The sequence below is a fragment of the Amphibalanus amphitrite genome, unplaced genomic scaffold (assembly GCF_019059575.1).
Source record: "Amphibalanus amphitrite isolate SeventyFive unplaced genomic scaffold, NRLGWU_Aamphi_draft 000105F_arrow, whole genome shotgun sequence".
Classification (NCBI taxonomy): Eukaryota; Metazoa; Arthropoda; class Thecostraca; order Balanomorpha; family Balanidae; genus Amphibalanus; species Amphibalanus amphitrite.
In genome coordinates this window covers 363,920-382,458 of record NW_024881600.1, presented here as the reverse complement: position 1 = coordinate 382,458, position 18,539 = coordinate 363,920, and the positions used below count along the sequence as shown (strand labels likewise).

Here is an 18,539-nt window from a genome sequence, read left to right as displayed (position 1 = left end):
CCGTTTTTATTGAGTCTAGATTTCATCACTTATATGTATTGTTTCTTGGAATACTCGCCTAGTAGGTACTCTTAGATCCGTGATCTTTTTATTGATATTCACTACAGGCACACAGGTATAGGCATATCACTGACCTTATCTGTTTACGTTATTTTTGACAGTTGCCGCACGCTATTGATAAATTTAACATCTGAGTAATGAAACAACATAATTCTCTTAACCAATTTTGCATTGAATCTTCTTTTCTCCCGTATCGTTGTACTATGTATATTTCTGCGCACCATACGAGTAAGCATACAGATAAGTTACCCTCTCCACGCGAAGCACGAATAAATCCTGATCAAGTGGTGCTTTGACACGTGCGTTCGCACGTTTTCTAATTAAGGCAGCCCCTGTCTGTGTGCCCTTTGACCCTGCGGTGATCCGATCTGCCTATGACGACACATTAAGATGCATGTGGCGAGCAGCCGGCAGGTAATCGCTGCACAAACGGCCGCACCGACCGGCGTGTGACGTACTTGAGAGATATTACCCCGACCGGCTGCCACTGAGAGAGCGGCACTGATCAGGCGCTGGGAACGCTACCGCACGTGGGCTGACCCTGCCCCGTATCGTTCTGACCTTGACCCGAGTCCTGCGGCTCGCGCAGGGCGTGACCCGGCCGGTTCCGGGCGCGTCTGTGGTGCCGTTTCACTGGCGGCGACGGCAGGGGCGGGGCCGCTGGATCAGACGGTAGGCCGCAAACGGCGGCCGTCTGATGGCGCTGTCGGTTACATTAAGGAGATCTACTGAACTAGCTGATACGTGCCAGTTCGGTGAAACGTGCCACAACAGTGTTTTTCTTACCGTTAGCCGGTAGGCTCCCACACGTGCTCAGTGCTGACGAAAGATCATCTTGGGCACTTATTTTAGCACATATTAGCAGAAGCAAAGAGAAAAAGGCCGATCAACGAGAGTTATAAGGCCAATGGTTTTCTCCTGTGCGAAACTGGTAAAGAAACCACGCAATTGCATAGTTATTATGCACTACGACCCGTCTGTGTGTATATTAGATATTGATAAGTATAGTTATCCCGGGTAGGCGTTTCAGTATTACTTCAACTTTCGCAAATACAAAAAAAAAACATACAATACAAAGGAATCAAATTTAGCGCAAATATATTTTGTGGATTTTAACACTACGAAACCTATGACCCTCGCCCGCATTGGCTTTTCAATTTTTCAATGCCGTCTTTTTTAAGCTCATTATTTTTGAAGAAAAAAAACTGAGGAAGGGGCTCCGTTCGACCCCCTTCGAAGTTTGACCTGTTATATTTAACAACTCATCATGCACATTGCACGATGCACACGAAACGTACTCATATGCGTATGGTTCCGACTAAGGTTGCACCACTAAAAATAAATTTGATATAAGCAATATGTACATATTCTGTACGAATGCCGTTACCCATTTAAATCGGATATAAAATAAATCTTAATTACCCATTAGCAAGACATCAAATAGATAAAGACAACCAATTATTATCTGTCAAACCACAAATAAAGGCAGACTTTTGGAGCAGTCAAGGCACTCTTGCTGTAAAATTCTAATTATTCATCGATTAAAAAGTTACTCCGTATTAGATGTTTAAAGATGACAAGTGTGTTGACCGCTTAGTCTTCTGCACCATAATTTCGGAAATTTTAGGCGAAGGACAGTGCGACTATTGCCTGCAAAATGCTACAAAATCTTGCACCAGACCTTCGTCATTGCTAGTGGCCACGCAATTGAAGTGTTGGATATGATCAATGAGAAAGGCTTCTCAGCGTAGCCCGTCTTCGACCGCAGTGACCCGACCTCGGCCGACCTTGCGGTGTCTCCCCGCCGCCGGGGGCCGGTATATAACCGGCGGCCCGGCGGCAGAGGGCACACTCGACTGCCGTCCGCTGCTCTCTCACCCGCCGTCCCTGCAGTCTGCCATGAGGTGCCTGCTGTGTGTTCCGCTGGTGCTGGCCGCCGCCTGCGCCGCCCCGCAGGGGGGCTCGTACGGCGCTCCGCCGCCGCTCACCGCCGCCGAAGAGGAGCGAGCGGCCGCTCTGTCCGGCCGACCGCCTCTGCTGGGGGCCGGCGGCAGGCTCGGTCCCCTCGGTGGTCCCCTGGGCCCCCTGGGCGGCCCTCGGGTCGGCCGGTTCGGAGGGCCGCTCGGTGGCCGGCTGCCCAACGGAGGCAACCCGCCCCAGCTGCGACCGGACGGCCTGCTGGACGGGCCCGGCGTGCCGTACAGCTTCAACTGGGCCGTGGACGAGCCCGACTACGGCAACCAGTACGGCCACCAGGAGGAGAGCGACGGCGTGGTGACGCAGGGCGAGTACCGCGTGCTGCTGCCCGACGGACGCACCCAGATCGTCACCTACTCGGTGGAGGGCGACAGCGGCTTCCAGGCGACGGTGACGTACGAGGGCGAGGCGCAGTTTCCGCCTCCGGGCGCGCCCGGCGGCCTCGGCGGTCCGGCGCCGTTCGGCTCGGCTCTCGGCGGAGGACCCCTGAGCAGCGCGCCCCTCCCGGGAGCAGCCTTGGGCCGTGGTCCGCTCGGACGGGGCCCTCTGGGTCGCGGGCCTTTCGGAGCTCGGCCCCTGCTCGGCGCCGCCGGACGTCCCATTCCTGGCGTTGTTGGTGGCGATGTTGACGCCCCGGTAGAACCTAGCACCAGCTACGGTATCTGATTCTTGCCACAGCATATGACTGTAATGAAACGGCAGCCGCCAGTTTCTATTGGTCGAGAGTCGTCAGCGTTAACAGATGGAGGACGACAGTCGTACTGCTCATCCCGCATGAACAGTACTGACTGGAATCCAGCCGCTGTATATGTGTGTGATTGTTTATTGTATTTATTTACTTTATTGTGGTGTGGTGACTGGTATAATATATGGACAACGGATAACATACAATGCTTAACACATCATGCGGCGCATTGCCTATTTGAGGATGTCGAGAAACTGATATTTAAAATAATTGTTGGCTGTCATTGCAGTCGTGGATATGTATTGGCAATAGGCATTTAACCAAACGTTAATAGATATAGAGGTCACTTTATGTTAATTAATACCAAACCACTCCCAACTTTAATCAATTTACGTCGTGGCCCTATTCTTACGATTATCATGTGTCTTGCGAAATAGCGAGGTTGCTAAGATACCGTAAATGCTTTGTTCGTTCTACCTACTTGCGTCTATCCTGTTCTTCAATTATACACGAAGTAATGTCCTTTATAGATACCTAGCCATTTTTGGAACGTTCAAAACAAATTAGGTACTGTATTCAAACTACTGCTGTAACCGACATGTCATTTGGAATTTGCATACTTTCAGTAGCATCGTTCGTGGCTCGTGAGTATTTATTCTGGAAGGAAGGTGCCAATAGTCTAAAATAAATTTACCCAAGCAGTTATTTATCTTGAAAAGCATTACCTGCGGTCCTTCACAATTGGTCTTTTTTACCGTCATTATCATTTGATAAAGGAAACAACAACAAGTATAAATGCAAACATAATCCATTTCCACGCATGGCATAAACCCTCGGATGACAATTCGCAGGTCGTACCTCAATGCGTATCGCGATTCTCTGACTAGTTACATTGCTGTCGCTAGATGACGCTAGTCACTAGCGCCTGATGTTATACTGTACCGCACGGCGCAGAGCGTGCTTTGGCTCTTGCCGCTAGAGGGCACCAGTGACTAGTGCCTGAAGTTATGCTGTGCCGCATAGCACGGAGCGAGCTTTGGCTCTTATCGCTAGATGGCACCAGTGACTAGCGCCTGAAGTTATGCTGTGCCGCATAGCACGGAGCGAGCTTCGGCTCTTGTCGCTAGATGGCACCAGTGACTAGCGCCTGAAGTTATGCTGCGCCACACAGCACGGAGCGAGCTTTGGCTCACGTCGCGCTAGATGGTAGTAGAGACCAACGCCTGAGTTTATGCTCTATTGTTGAGTTCCAGATGCCAGATGCTTCAGACCGGTGGATTCAAGGTGATAATTTTCAAACATTAATTGTGACGTTCTAGGAGTGTGCATCTCTGATAAGTAAAATAATTGCTTAATCCGTTAATCGTTACATTTAGGATTAGTATTGCTAATTGTAAAATGCCATCAAAATAACTATTTACTTAGGTGCAGCTGAAAACCAAACAAACGTAAAGCAATACCTATCTTACCTATGACTATTTTTCTCCCTACGATGGAAAATCGCAATGCAATGTCTTCGAATTCCATTTCCGTAACTACGTATCTCCCTTTCTTCGAGAATGTGCAGACGGCTACCGAATACCGATACCTCAGTTTTGTTCGGTAGATAGGTATTCAGTTTTTGACGAAGAACGATTTTTTTTTATAACCACCGCACCGTGGGGACTTATGCCATCCTAGCACGCATTAAGTGGCAAGTTAAAGTATTTCGATTTCCACTTTTTTGTTATTCATTCCACGTAGAATTGTCCAGCGCATCCGAATCACACCTTAAATCGTCTGTAAAATGATTGTTTATGCCTCAAAAAAACCTCTCAAAGTGTAGCTTCGTCCTGACCAGCGTCGTGCTACCTGCATACAGCGAAAAAGCACACTACAATAAAACGCCCTCTCACTCGTTTCCCTGAACAGCAGGTTATAGTTGCGACATGTTTTCATTATCTTTGACTTATAAGGAAGATGATGGTATGCACGAAAATTTCCAAAATTCATCCAAATGTATAATTTTTGACCAAAAAGCTAAAGATGTTAAAATGGTTCTTGGTTCAGAGAGTTGACAAGCAAACTATTGCCTTACAAAGTTTGATACGCGGTGTTACGCGTGGAAATGTATATCACCAGTATAACGCCTTTTGGGGCGACTAACGGAGCGAGCGAGAGGGTGAGCCTTGCACGTGCGAAATTTCGAGGGGTACCTCCAACTGACTTGTGCACGGCACCCTACTAACCGGTCTCTAGCGATGTGCCAAATTTGAGCACAATCGGCCCAGCCGTTCTCGAGATCTGGAAGCGGCACCCTGCACGTGCGCACGTGCAAAATGGGTCCCAACTGACTTGTGCACGGCACCCTACTAACTGCTCCGTAACCGTGTACCAAATTTGAGCGCAATCGGTCCAGCCGTTCTCGAGATCTGGAAACGACCCCTGCACGTGCGCACGTGCAGCAGCACCCCAACTCTGGCACATGGATATGCATTGCCTAGTGGGTGCCTACCTACATGCCAACTCTCAGCGCAATCGGCCAAGTAGTTACCGAGATATTGCAACAATTGCAAAAGTGACACCTCTTCGTTTTGCACGTGGCACGTGCATAAGGGGTCACCCACATGCATCGGGAATAGTGCAATACTTGGTAGAAGGAATGAAGCTACCCTACAAAAATTACCGCATGTAAATCGGTCAAGTGGTTGCTGAGATATAAGCCTCACAAAAGCGTGACCACGGCCGGCCGGCCGGCCGCTCATACTCAGAAATTTCTGTTAATCTAAGGAAAGACTACGCTCGCTTCGCTCGCTCCGTAAAAATGTTCTCCAATAATTTCTGCATCGGGGGCAGCTCTCATTTTTTGCCGAAATTTGCCGAAACCAGTCACTATGAGACGTCAAAGCAGACGGTGCCGCGTGGTTTCTTACGCCCCGCCGGGCCGCGCGCGGCGGGTTACCCGACCGCAGCACACCGCCTGGGGGTTTCCGGTCAGTATAGGAGTTGGGAGGAGGGAGGAAGGGGGTGATACCATGTTGACATTATTTTTCTATCGCCAAATGTTCTTTTTGAACAAAACAACAACACCCTTGCAACGCTGCGTCCATTTTATTGGCTATCGCCGCCAATGTTCACCTTATTGAACTTCAGTACAGAGCTTTGATATAGGTAAATCGAAAAATGCTATAACTTTGTAAAGTGAGGTTGGAGGTTTTTGGGGTGCTAATCACGAATTTCAAGCTAGTTTTGATCAAGGATGATGTTTTCATGCTAGGCCGGCTCAGGTCAGGCCCGACCAGTAGGTGTCTTGCCGGCTATCCATAGAAGGTAGGCGTCGATTACCTTTGACTGCTTCGTAGCATGTTCCGTTAGGCACCAAAACTACTTAAATCTTCAAATGGGTGTTAAGTTCGAAATAAGCTTCAAGCACTTATCTAGAAAAATCGTATAACTTGAAAAAGTCAACTAAGGTCATCTAAGGTAAATGACCTTGATTTGACCTTAACGTGACCTTAAAATGCAAATAACAAACAGCATTTCATTACCTTGGAGAGTTAACAACCACAGCAAGACTGAAAACGCGCCGATAATGTGCGCTGATAAGCGCCAAATCGATACCAGCCTGACATGGTCTGGTGAAACAGGTCCCAGGTCAATTTTTTTAAGGTCAAGGTCATGAAATTTTAAGTGTGTGAGTAACATTGATCGAATCGAATGTATAGAAAGTTTCGTCGTGATCCGCCACGTTTTGCTTGAGTTAGTATGCGAAAAGTCGAGGACAGAAATCTGTGCGACCCCCTCCACCTTTAAGTGCAAGGACTAACAAAGTGCAAAGTTTAAGCCCGAAATGCCTTGTGGTGATTGGGCTAGACATGAACAAATATCTACTTCTAAAACGATTGTAGTTTCGTTCTACTTTTTTAACGCTTCCACGCCCACGATGCATTGCTAGCCGAAAACGCTTCAGTGCTAAGTCCGTGGGAGGGGGCGGGGGAGGGATGGGGTCAAGCAGGAGAGCCAACCATGTTGTCAGGGATCATACACCCTAAGCCTAACCATTTGAAGGTGAAATAAAATTAGTTAACCCGCGCGGGGCTGGGGTCTCCAGCCGAACGCGCGGGGCTGGGGGGGGGGGTAAATTTTACCCCCCCTGTTATCTCCCGAACTAAGGGTCCGATTTGGAAAATTCAAACGCCAATCGAAAGCTCTCATCACGAACTACTAAAAACATGTACTTGATTTAAAGTTTGAGGTCAAGGTCAAGGTCAGGTCAAGGGTACAAATTGCAAGTTTCTACAGTATCGGCCTTGCACCGTAGTTGCCGAAGAATGGAGTCATGGACTGAGACTGATCGCCCAAAACGTGTTCTTAGGCTACCAAGACAATATTAGTTGCATACAATATCATTCAGAGGTCAAGGTCAAGGTCAGGTCAGGTCAGGTCACCAAAAAACAAAATATAGAAAAGGGCATGTGCGACACATGTTTTATGGGTCATTTTACTCATAGAATTCAATAGGCACACTCAATAAGTGATATGGACCACCTCTGGATGAATTTCAGGTCGAGGTCAGGTCAAGGTCAGGTCAAGTGAGGTCAAATTTTGAAGTTGGTTGTTAAGGCCTAAAAAGGTGTCTATCTGATGCAGTTTTTCACGGCGAATCGAATGGTGCTATTTTTGTTTCCGTACGAGGTCTAGAACTTCCAAAAAGTCATTTTTCAAAAATTTTGTGTGTCGTGACGTCATAAAATTTTGAATAACTCCCACATTTTTGAACCGATTCTTCTAAAATTTGGTATGTAGGTGCGCATAGACCATTTCTCTGACATATATTCCGGTTTTTTCGATAAACTCAAAATTTTGGATTTTATAATGATTTTCCCAAAAAAATCAGTTTTTTGAAAAAATTTAGGCCAAAATCCAAAATTTTCAAAAAACCGAGATAGCCATTTGATAGACAAAGTAAAATTACGTATAACCTTTTTTGTTACGTCTTGATTCCTTTAAAAATGAAGATGTTAGCGGCGTTTGAACTTTTGCCGTTTTTGAGGTGAAAATGGCGAACATGACGTCACTAAAACGTCAATTTCTCAAAAATTTTCCGACGGATTTCAATCAAATTTTCAGGGAAGGTGTCAAATTGATGTAAGAAAAGGTACTGAAAGTTTGGCGGCGCTGCGCGCCGCCGTTTTTGAGATATCGCAAAAATTCGCGAGGGGGGGTAAAATTTACCCCCCCCCCCAGCCCCGCGCGGGTTAAGGTAGCGGAGGATGCGATATAAATAAATTCGTGCTAGGATCGATAAAAACCCCACAGTGCACCGTTCGAAGTTTTTATTCATGTGAAGTCTTGTCTCGTTCCTAAATCAAAGCAAACATTCCTAAAAGTACGCAATTTATGATCCATTATTGTTTATTTCACCAATTTATAAATACATATACATGGTGTACACAATCGCCCAAGCTCCAAGTCAGTACTGCTCATTTATCATGAACAGTGCGACTGTCCACCTGTTCGCAACCCGCTGACGCATGTCAGCCAATTGGAACTGGCGGCTGCCGTTTTCTCGCGATAAACCACGGCAGCATCAATCAGATACCGTAGCTGGTGCTGGGTTCTACCGGGACGTCAACATCGCCACCAACAACGCCAGGAATGGGACGTCCGGCGGCGCCCAGCAGGGGCCGAGCTCCGAAGGGCCCGCGACCCAGAGGGCCCCGTCCGAGCGGACCACGGCCCAAGGCTGCTCCCGGGCGGGGCGCACTGCTCAGGGGTCCTCCGCCGAGAGCCGAGCCGAACGGCGCCGGACCGCCGAGGCCGCCGGGCGCGCCCGGAGGCGGAAACTGCGCCTCGCCCTCGTACGTCACCGTCGCCTGGAAGCCGCTGTCGCCCTCCACCGAGTAGGTGACGATCTGGGTGCGTCCGTCGGGCAGCAGCACGCGGTACTCGCCCTGCGTCACCACGCCGTCGCTCTCCTCCTGGTGGCCGTACTGGTTGCCGTAGTCGGGCTCGTCCACGGCCCAGTTGAAGCTGTACGGCACGCCGGGCCCGTCCAGCAGGCCGTCCGGTCGCAGCTGGGGCGGGTTGCCTCCGTTGGGCAGCCGGCCACCGAGCGGCCCTCCGAACCGGCCGGCCCGAGGGCCGCCCAGGGGGCCCAGGGGACCACCGAGGGGTCCGAGTCTGCCGCCGGCCCCCAGCAGAGGCGGTCGGCCGGACAGAGCGGCCGCTCGCTCCTCTTCGGCGGCGGTGAGCGGCGGCGGAGCGCCGTACGAGCCCCCCTGCGGGGCGGCGCAGGCGGCGGCCAGCACCAGCGGAACACACAGCAGGCACCTCATGGCAGACTGCAGGGACGGCGGGTGAGAGCAGCGGACGGCAGTCGAGTGTGCCCTCTGCCGCCGGGCCGCCGGTTATACAGTCGTCCTCAAAATTATTCATACCCTTGTTAATTTACGACATATTTTGCTTTTTTGATGAAAAGAAAACATTTTGTCGAGCTTATTTATGATTTATATATGACCAACAGGGGAATGAATAACAGCAACATACAACTGATAAAATATTCAGTTTCAGGTCTGTTTTATTCATGAATCTTTGAAAACACTCATGTTCAAAAATATTCATACCCTTGGTTTTCAGAGTTCAGTGTCTTTCTTCAGTAGTCGATAACATATCCTTTGTTCCTTATTACTGCTTCTAGTCGGTTCCTGTAGGTGCTCACAAGCTTGCCACACGTTTTCTGTGGGATTTTGGCCCATTCTTCCCTGGCGAAAGCCTCCAGCTGGGTCAGGCTAGTCGGTTTCCTGGCCGTCACTCGGGTCTTCAAGTCCCGCCATAGATTCTCTATGGGATTCAGATCAGGACTCTGACTAGGCCACTCGAGGACGCTGATATCATTGTCCTCGAACCATTCCTTGACTACTTTAGCCGTGTGTTTGGGATCATTGTCTTGCTGGAACTTCCAGTTGTTGCCGAGTTCCAGCTTCTCTACAGATTCCTTCAGGTTTTCGTCCAGAATTTGGATATAGTCCTCCTTTCTCATGGTGCCCTGGATCCTGACGAGGTTTCCTGTGCCGCGGGAAGAGAAGCATCCCCACAACATAATGTTTCTGCCACCGTGCTTGACGGTTGGCACCGTGTTCTTGGGATTGTAGGCCTCTCCTTTACTCCTCCAAACATATGCAGCATCCATGTGCCCAAACAACTCCAACTTCGTCTCATCAGACCACAGGATGTTTGCCCAAAAGTTGGAATCTTGCTGCATATTGCCTCTAGCAAAGGCCAGGCGAGCCTTGCAAAGGCCAGGCGAGCCTTGCTAGAGGCAATATGCAGCAAGATTCCAACTTCTGGGCAAACATCCTGTGGTCTGATACGAAGTTGGAGTTGTTTGGGCACATGGATGCTGCATATGTTTGGAGGAGTAAAGGAGAGGCCTACAATCCCAAGAACACGGTGCCAACCGTCAAGCACGGTGGCAGAAACATCATGTTGTGGGGATGCTTCTCTTCCCGTGGCACAGGAAACCTCGTCAGGATCCAGGGCACCATGAGAAAGGAGGACTATATCCAAATTCTGGACGAAAACCTGAAGGAATCTGCAGAGAAGCTGGAACTCGGCAACAACTGGAAGTTCCAGCAAGACAATGATCCCAAACACACGGCTAAAGTAGTCAAGGAATGGTTCGAGGACAATGATATCAGCGTCCTCGAGTGGCCTAGTCAGAGTCCTGATCTGAATCCCATAGAGAATCTATGGCGGGACTTGAAGACCCGAGTGACGGCCAGGAAACCGACTAGCCTGAACCAGCTGGAGGCTTTCGCCAGGGAAGAATGGGCCAAAATCCCACAGAAAACGTGTGGCAAGCTTGTGAGCACCAACAGGAACCGACTAGAAGCAGTAATAAGGAACAAAGGATATGCTATCGACTACTGAAGAAAGACACTGAACTCTGAAAACCAAGGGTATGAATATTTTTGAACATGAGTGTTTTCAAAGATTCATGAATAAAACAGACCTGAAACTGAATATTTTATCAGTTGTATGTTGCTGTTATTCATTCCCCTGTTGGTCATATATAAATCATAAATAAGCTCGACAAAATGTTTTCTTTTCATCAAAAAAGCAAAATATGTCGTAAATTAACAAGGGTATGAATAATTTTGAGGACGACTGTATACCGGCCCCCGGCGGCGGGGAGACACCGCAAGGTCGGCCGAGGTCAGGTCGAAGCCGCCAGAGAAAATAGGAGATGCAGCGACCCCACTCTTCTGCCATCCCGATGACTTCTGGTTGGTCTGGTTCGTGCAATGCTAGATAGTGTCATTCGACAATGGTGTTATCCTAACAACAATTTTATACGTACTGTAGGTACACGGCTCGTCTCACTACGTAGCACTATTCTTTTTTCGATAAAACGACAATAATTCGAGGACTCGGTCACTAAGAAATCATGACACAAACTTACGCGAGACTCGACTTCAGGACCTCAACTAGGTGACACATTGAAATGCATTGACAGGTGGGTGCTTACTGCTTACCAACCTATAGGTATGCTAAGTTTCAGCGCAATCGGCTCAGTAGTTGCCGAGTTATTGTACAAAACTGACACTTCTTCTTTTTGCAAGTGGCACGTGCAGTGGGGTTTACCCACATGAACCGAGAATGGTCAAACACGAAAGGATGCAGCTACCGCGCACAAAAAGACCGCAAGCGAATCGGTCCAGTGATTGCTGAAATATGTACCAGCCTCTCCGCCGGCCGCTCATACCCACTCAGAAATTTCCATTATTTTACGAACGCTTCGCTCGCTCACTCGCTCGTAAGAACTAGAGTCTAGGCTGTCTGCAAAGACCTAAAGGCCACTGCACACTAACCAATCCACTTGGCCGCTCATTCAGCTGTTACACTAGGCGATCTTCCCACGCAACCGATATGTATAGAGAATGGCGTAAGGACCCTCGCTACTGTAGCGGTTGAATGAGCCGGTCGAATGGATGGTGAGCGCGTGTTATAGTGTTTCTACGCGCTTTAGTGCCGTTTTTTTTTTCGCTCAAGTTTGTCAGACCAAATCTTTGTGCATTATACGCATTCCACTGACTATTCGGGTGCGTCTGGAAATCCAGACGGAGATACGGTTAAGCTATATAACAGACAAGTTTTTACCGAAAAATTGTTTCACTCAACTAAAACATGACCAGGCGTTCGTAAATCGTAGATTCTACGGCAAATTTAATAGGTGGGCGAGGTGCTAAATGCTAATGAAATCACACTTTATTATCATCGCCCGCTCCAGACAGCCCGTTGGCGCGCCCATCGTTCTCGTTCTGTTCCCACCCTGTCACGGTTGGTTCCCACACCGCCTGTAAACCAACGCCCCGAGAGCCCGCGGCGGCCGGGCAAAGCCACTGCACCAGATATTAATTCGCTCCAATGCAACCCCAAGGGTAGGATTTGGCCCCGTGGAAGTGCCTTTGATGTGCGAGATGCCCTCCCTATAGGTGACGGCTGTAATGTGAGAGGTCAGCGGCAGTCTAAATCAAAACGGCGCTATTCAAGCCATCTGAAATACGCAATATCTGAGTCAATGATGCGGTTCCGTCTGGGGCTTGGCAATGGTTTGGTGCATTGTTTTGGTGGGTTGGCAATTGGTCTCATAAAACGCGGTCGCGTGCCAGAGGTCGCATAATTTGATTTGAGTAGAGACCAGAGGAGCAAAGATCAGACCAGATATCAAAGTCAACCTATAGGTAGTAGGTTTCTACTTGACATTAGGAACGCCGATAAAGTCCATCAATTGGTTCACAAAATAATTGGAACAGTGCAGTTAGGTAAAACGGGAAAAAGTTCAAATCCTTTTACATTAAGCAAATATTTTTCACAATCCATTCGAGTTTACCGGTCATGTCGGTACCCGTAAACTCGTCATAGTGCCATCATCATCCTCGCTAGACCACGCCCGTGCTAATCAAGGCTACTTGCTAACCCAATGCTAACGATGCTAACCACCGTCTCTCCCGTCTGTGTCGGCAGGAGTACGCCTCGATATTCCATCTGCACTACCCTGTCTAACCACCGTCTCTCCGTCTGTGTCGGCAGGAGTACGCCTCGATATTCCATCTGCACTACCCTGTCTAACCATCGTCTCTCCGTCTGTGTCGGCAGGAGTACGCCTCGATATTCCATCTGCACTACCCTGTCTAACCATCGTCTCTCCGTCTGTGTCGGCAGGAGTACGCCTCGATATTTCATCTGCACGGGTTTGACAGCGTCGAGGACTTCCACTCGCTGGAGGCGGAGCAGCTCTCCGACCTGGGCATTGTCGACCCGGAGCACCGCTCCAGCCTGCTGGGCGCCGCCCAGGTGCTCACTGCCGGACCAGGTGCGTACTATATCGTCGCCAGTTCAAAGTGACAGTAAAGTATGAATGTGATGGCATCACGTTACGCACTTAAAACGATAATGTTCCGGCGAAATGGGCAAGTTTTTTTTTTGGAGCTAGCTATGTAGGCAATTGGCCCCTTTTCCTTGAGAGTGCCTACCTACACTTGACCTCGTCTGGGTCATATCCTTCACACCCCGCGACTTCGTGCTTCTGGCGGTCGGTGGCACGGTTTTGTGACTTTGTCACGGTTGTCACCATGTCTCCCTAGCCTCCGCGGTCTGCAGTTCGCGTCGCCCTTTGACCCCATCCCCGGCGGACTGCTCACCACCCCATCCAGGGCCCCGGGAACAGTGTGTCGTACTGTGCGACTCGGGGAACGGTAACGATCTGCCCCATCAGTGGCGGCGGCTAGTCCCAAGAAGATTCGTGTGAAGGACTCGATCGAACGGTCGTGTGAGTGGAGCGCTCAGCGCGGGGTGTACGGTCTGATGGATATTGGCCAATTAGAATTGCACTGTGTAGTAAAAAGTACCGCACAGTGTGCGAGAGCGGTGGCAGCGAGCGTTTCGGTGGCAGCGTGCGAGCTTAATCGGAAAGTTGGTAGATGTTTTGCCCGTCGAAAAAGTTCCCGACTGCCAATACCAAGTCTATGTAAAACTATACTGGGCTGGGAGACATCCGTGTAATGCGGTGCAATCTATATGTTTATCTTTTTATCGGTTTTACCTCCGACTGCCAATCCTCAGTCCAGGTATGACAGCTTAAAGCCGAGGTAGCGGAGGTCAGAACTGACAGACGTGCGATTATGCCAATGTAACAGCAGGCTAATTGGCTGAGAACGGTGCGCCAACTCATGAATGAATAATGAAGACATTCATTAAATGCAAAGGCTTATGCGTTGCTTGTCCTTTATATAGTAGTTTCTCAGGCCTCCTCGGGAGACAAAGGCATACGAAAGGACTTGCAACTGGCAACATTAACTGGACCGGCGAAAAAAGTGCATTGACGACTCGTACGAGAGTTGAGCTACAATTTGCCCTTGCAACTAAACGCATTCAGATGGAAATTGTATGTAGATATCAAATGACATAATTTGTGCATTTTAAACGAAAACTGATCATGATTAAAAAAAGCTAGGCGATACAAGCGCGATGTTTTATCTAGTTATCACCCGCTTTATATGATGGCCAACTGATTTAATAAATATGTCTAACAATACTGAACAATTATCACCCACTATCTTTTATCTTGGGAGTGAAGCGATGGAATACTATTCGTGTGAATTCTCTCCCGCAAAAGCACCAGTTATTCGTTGATAGGATATTTTACAACATTAAGATGCGCTGCAAGATAATAATCCGTGCATTGCGAAACACAACTTCAGGGGCGTCTTTATTAGGCGGGCGAACGTGCGAAAGGGCGTCACTGGGTAGGTAGGTATACCACCAATCATAAGCTCGTTACCGCTCGCCCCAGCGTCATATAATCGCGGTCCGAGGCACCCCACCCAGTTAAACAGCAGTGCGGTGTTCCGGGTCTGTGAGATTAATCGACAGTTAAGGTCAGCCTCCCAAGTGGTAAACCTCATTTCGCATTAATTTGTAATCTCCTGGTAGTTTGATAACATTTTGTCAACCATATGTAGCATCAGTGAAATACCTCATATTCTACCAGTATAACGCCTTTTGGGGCGAGTAACGGAGCGAGCGAGAGGGTGAGCCTTGCACGTGCGAAATTTCGAGGGGGTACCTCCAACTGACTTGTGCACGGCACCCTACTAACCGGTCTCTAGCGATGTGCCAAATTTGAGCACAATCGGCCCAGCCGTTTTCGAGATCTGGAAGCGGCACCCTGCACGTGCGCACGTGCAAAATGGGTCCCAACTGACTTGTGCACGGCACCCTACTAACTGGTCCCTAACCGTGTACCAAATTTGAGCGCCATCGGTCCAGCCGTTCTCGAGATCTGGAAACGACCCCTGCACGTGCGCACGTGCAGCAGCACCCCAACTCTGGCACATGGACATGCAGTGCCTAGTGGGTGCCTACCTACATGCCAACTTTCAGCGCAATCGGCCAAGTAGTTACCGAGATATTGCAACAATTACAAAACTGACACCTCTTCGTTTTGCACGTGGCACGTGCATAAGGGGTCACCCACATGCATCGGGGATAGTCCAATACTTGGTAGAAGGAATGAAGCTACCCTACAAAAATTACCGCATGTAAATCGGTCAAGTGGTTGCTGAGATATAAGCCTCGCAAAAGCGTCCGCACGGTCGGCCGGCCGCTCATACTCAGAAATTTCCGTTAATCTAAGGAAAGACTCCGCTCGCTTCGCTCGCTCCGTAATAATGCATCTGCCCGAAGACGACAAAAGCAATCATTTGTTACCGGACGTTTGGGCCAGGGAATGCCTTCGTCGGTGAAAACGAATACAACGCACGACATATCAGAAAGCTCCGACAGTTCGTAAACCCGCTGTACACCTGTGTGAGAACACCCGAAGCCCTACCACCTTGTACGGAATAAGGCGCTGAGCGCGTCCACCCGTGCTGCTGCTGCTAATGATGTTCCCGATAATGCTAATGATGCAATGATAATGGTAGCCCAGCTGTGTCCATTTGTCGAGCCCGACTGACGTGCACCGTCTCACCGTCGGCAGACGCGTACGGCGCCGAACCACTGTGCGACTTCAGCCAGCCGCTGCTCTCGGAGCTAATCCGCGACTCGGGCTGCTACGACGTCTGGCGGCTGACCGAGGAGACCGCCACCAGTGAGGGAGACCCGACCGAGCGGCCGACCTCTCCGGCAGCGGAGGGCGCGCCGCAACCGAACGGCGCGCCCGCAGCCGGTCCGGAGTCCCGACCCGACCTGCCGAGCCCCCGATCGGACAGAGCCGCGGCAGGAGGAGGCTGAGGATCGTGCGGAGGAGGTGGGAGAGGAGGAGCGCCAGTATCCCCCGGAGGAGAGCGCAGCCGCATCCGCGGCCGGCGCGCCCGAGCAGGACAGTGGGACGCTGCCGGCTGAGGCCGGACAGTGCGCCGCGGCAGAGACCAGTGAGGCGGGAGACCTGGTGCACGCCCAGCCGGCCACCGTGACGCCCGCCGCGTCGGACGCCGCGCGCCAGGCCACTCCGCCACGCGCCGCTGTGGACTTTGCGCGCAAATTTGAGAGCGCGCGCAGCGTGTTCGAGCCGAACTGTGTGCGCCGCCAGATTCCGGTCGGAGTCCGCGGTCGGACGCCGGTCGCCGAGTCCGCCGGGGTCGGCGACGAGGTGACCGTGTAGGCGGCGACGGTGGCGCCACTGTCAGCGTTACGTCAGTCACATGTAACTCCAGTTGGCGCGGCGGCCGCTAGTCTATGAGGGCGGCGAGCTCTGTGACCGACTGAACTTGCGTTGTCCCACGCTGTCAATGCTCTCAGCTCAGTGCAGAAAGTTGCCGTGACGTTCAGCGAGTGTGGAATGCTCTCAGCTAACTTAATCGGAGGGGACTGTATTCGAACTGGAGTCTCATTTAGTCGGTTTTGAGGACTTCGTATGGGTGTTTTTTGTTTCTTTTCAATGCAGTCATGTTTGTGATTTTTTTTTGCAAATCTGTGATAGACTGGACTAATGGTGTTATGGTTTTATGCTCAATGTTTCACTTTGAGCCATAATACCCATGCATGCCAATGTTCGGTAAAGACCCGACATTTTGTTTGTATATCCATGTTACAACATTGTATCCCCTTAGTTGCAAAGCATCGGTATTGTCGACAAAGGACACTGACAGCTTATGACCATGGTGAATATGATGGGACCGAGTAGCCATGATACCCCACGCCCCTTCGTAAATATTCCCACATTCATAAGCAAACATCATACAACCTCTCAACAAGGCAGATTTTCTTCCATTACCGCAAAGCCTCGAGTGCCTCGAGCTAAGAGCACTGCAGCGCGCTTGATGTCCCTAACCATCTGTGCTACGCCAATTCAATGGAACATCTGTGCTGTTCACTGTTATCGTTTAAGGGCTCAAACGTCCCTGGTCAGTCTGCAAGGCCACATAACCACCATATACGGCTGACTATTGTCAGGACGACTTGTGGGACATGACAGAATGTGAAATGTCCTATACAGATGTCTCCAATCCGTGTCATGGCCGGGACCTGCCAGTGTCACAAGGTGTCGCAACATGTTGCTTTCTGTTCCTCAGAATAATATGAGGAGCCTACGCACTGTTATGTAGGTTCACATGTGAATACCAGCGTGGTAACTGTATACAATAATGCTAAGTCATGCGAGGCTGGTGCAGTGTATTGCTTGTTGGGTTCATGACTGCAAGTGTAAATCATTTGTCATATTGTGTCAATAAATGTCAGCAAAATGAATGAGATGGTGCTATGCTTTGTGCATACTAAATTGCCAGCATTGGTAATTGGTATGCTGGGAACAGGAAACAAATCAATCAGCTGCAATCATGCTATACTATGTTCCGTTTCAAGTTTGCAGCCGAAGTGCCCTGCTGAAAACAGTGCGTGATTTCTGTATATACAGCTCTTACATTTTAAGACCTTACATTTTACATTTTACATTTTTTGAAAAGTTGATCACTGCAATCAAACTGCAAGCATGAAGCAGCAGCACTTTTGAGTAGTGTACCTCTCACTTAACTGCACCTCTGCTACCGTACATGCAATTTATATTTCTGGTATACACAACATGGCGGAAATCGATAGACAAAAACAAGTCACCAATGCTCCTTCCAGTATATATTAGAGTTCAGTGTTTAAGACGCAAATTCTTGAGCGGAGGAGCGATCTGCCCCTGCCGAAGAAACTCCGACTGCAAGCTTGATATGGAACAGACTATAACAATATTTTTCCTTAACATTAATATCATTGAACATAAAAATGAAAATAAGGAAGGGAATGGAACAGTGAAGCGAATCTTTGAAATGATAATATGAAGAGCTTGCTTTGGGACATGGACATACATATACCGTAAGGTGGGGCTATTTGAGACAGTGGGGCTATTTGAGACAGTATTTAAAATTGTTATAAAATGAAAACCATTTGAAATTTATGCTTAATTTCTTCGCAGGTGATTTACTGCTCGATTCCACACCTCCCTGAGCAAAAATATCACACAAAAATTAAACGATCTTCATTTTATAGCGATTTTAAATACTGTCTCAAATAGCCCCACTGTCTCAAATAGCCCCACTTTACTATGATTACTTCAATGGTAACTTAAAAATTTACTTTTGGCATAGGATTTTGAACTGGAACAGCAGTTCCATAGCTTGAGCTGAGACTAGCACAGATCAGGAGCTTTAACAGCTCACAATCACTCTAGACAAAGATATTCCGTTTCTTGTTCCGTAAAGAGTGCCTTGTAGAGGAATGTATGCCTTGCTGGGGAATGCAGCCACATCATTATCAGCCAATAAGCATACTGCTTAATAGGATTGAA

General features: G+C 49.2%; 2 protein-coding genes across 3 annotated transcripts in view; both read left to right on the top strand.

Moving 5' to 3' along the window:
• Window positions 1-17,455, top strand: part of LOC122380721 (SAM and SH3 domain-containing protein 3-like) — a 71,282-nt gene extending 53,827 nt beyond the window's left edge. For both annotated transcript variants that reach the window (XM_043364127.1, XM_043364128.1), the window contains 2 exons: window positions 12,929-13,079; window positions 15,747-17,455. In XM_043364127.1, the coding sequence (XP_043220062.1) occupies window positions 12,929-13,079; window positions 15,747-16,000 (405 nt within the window). In that variant the 3' untranslated portion in view covers window positions 16,001-17,455. The remainder of the gene's footprint in view (window positions 1-12,928; window positions 13,080-15,746) is intronic.
• LOC122380722 (pro-resilin-like) lies at window positions 1,767-2,928 on the top strand. Its single transcript, XM_043364129.1, has one exon. The coding sequence runs from the start codon at window positions 1,789-1,791 to the stop codon at window positions 2,701-2,703; it is 915 nt and encodes a 304-aa protein (XP_043220064.1). The 5' UTR covers window positions 1,767-1,788; the 3' UTR covers window positions 2,704-2,928.
• Window positions 17,456-18,539: the final 1,084 nt, after the last annotated feature.

Excerpts from the sequence above, each read along its gene's own strand:
- LOC122380722 (XM_043364129.1), top strand. The coding sequence starts at position 1,789 with ATGAGAAAGGCTTCTCAGCGTAGCCCGTCTTCGACCGCAGTGACCCGA.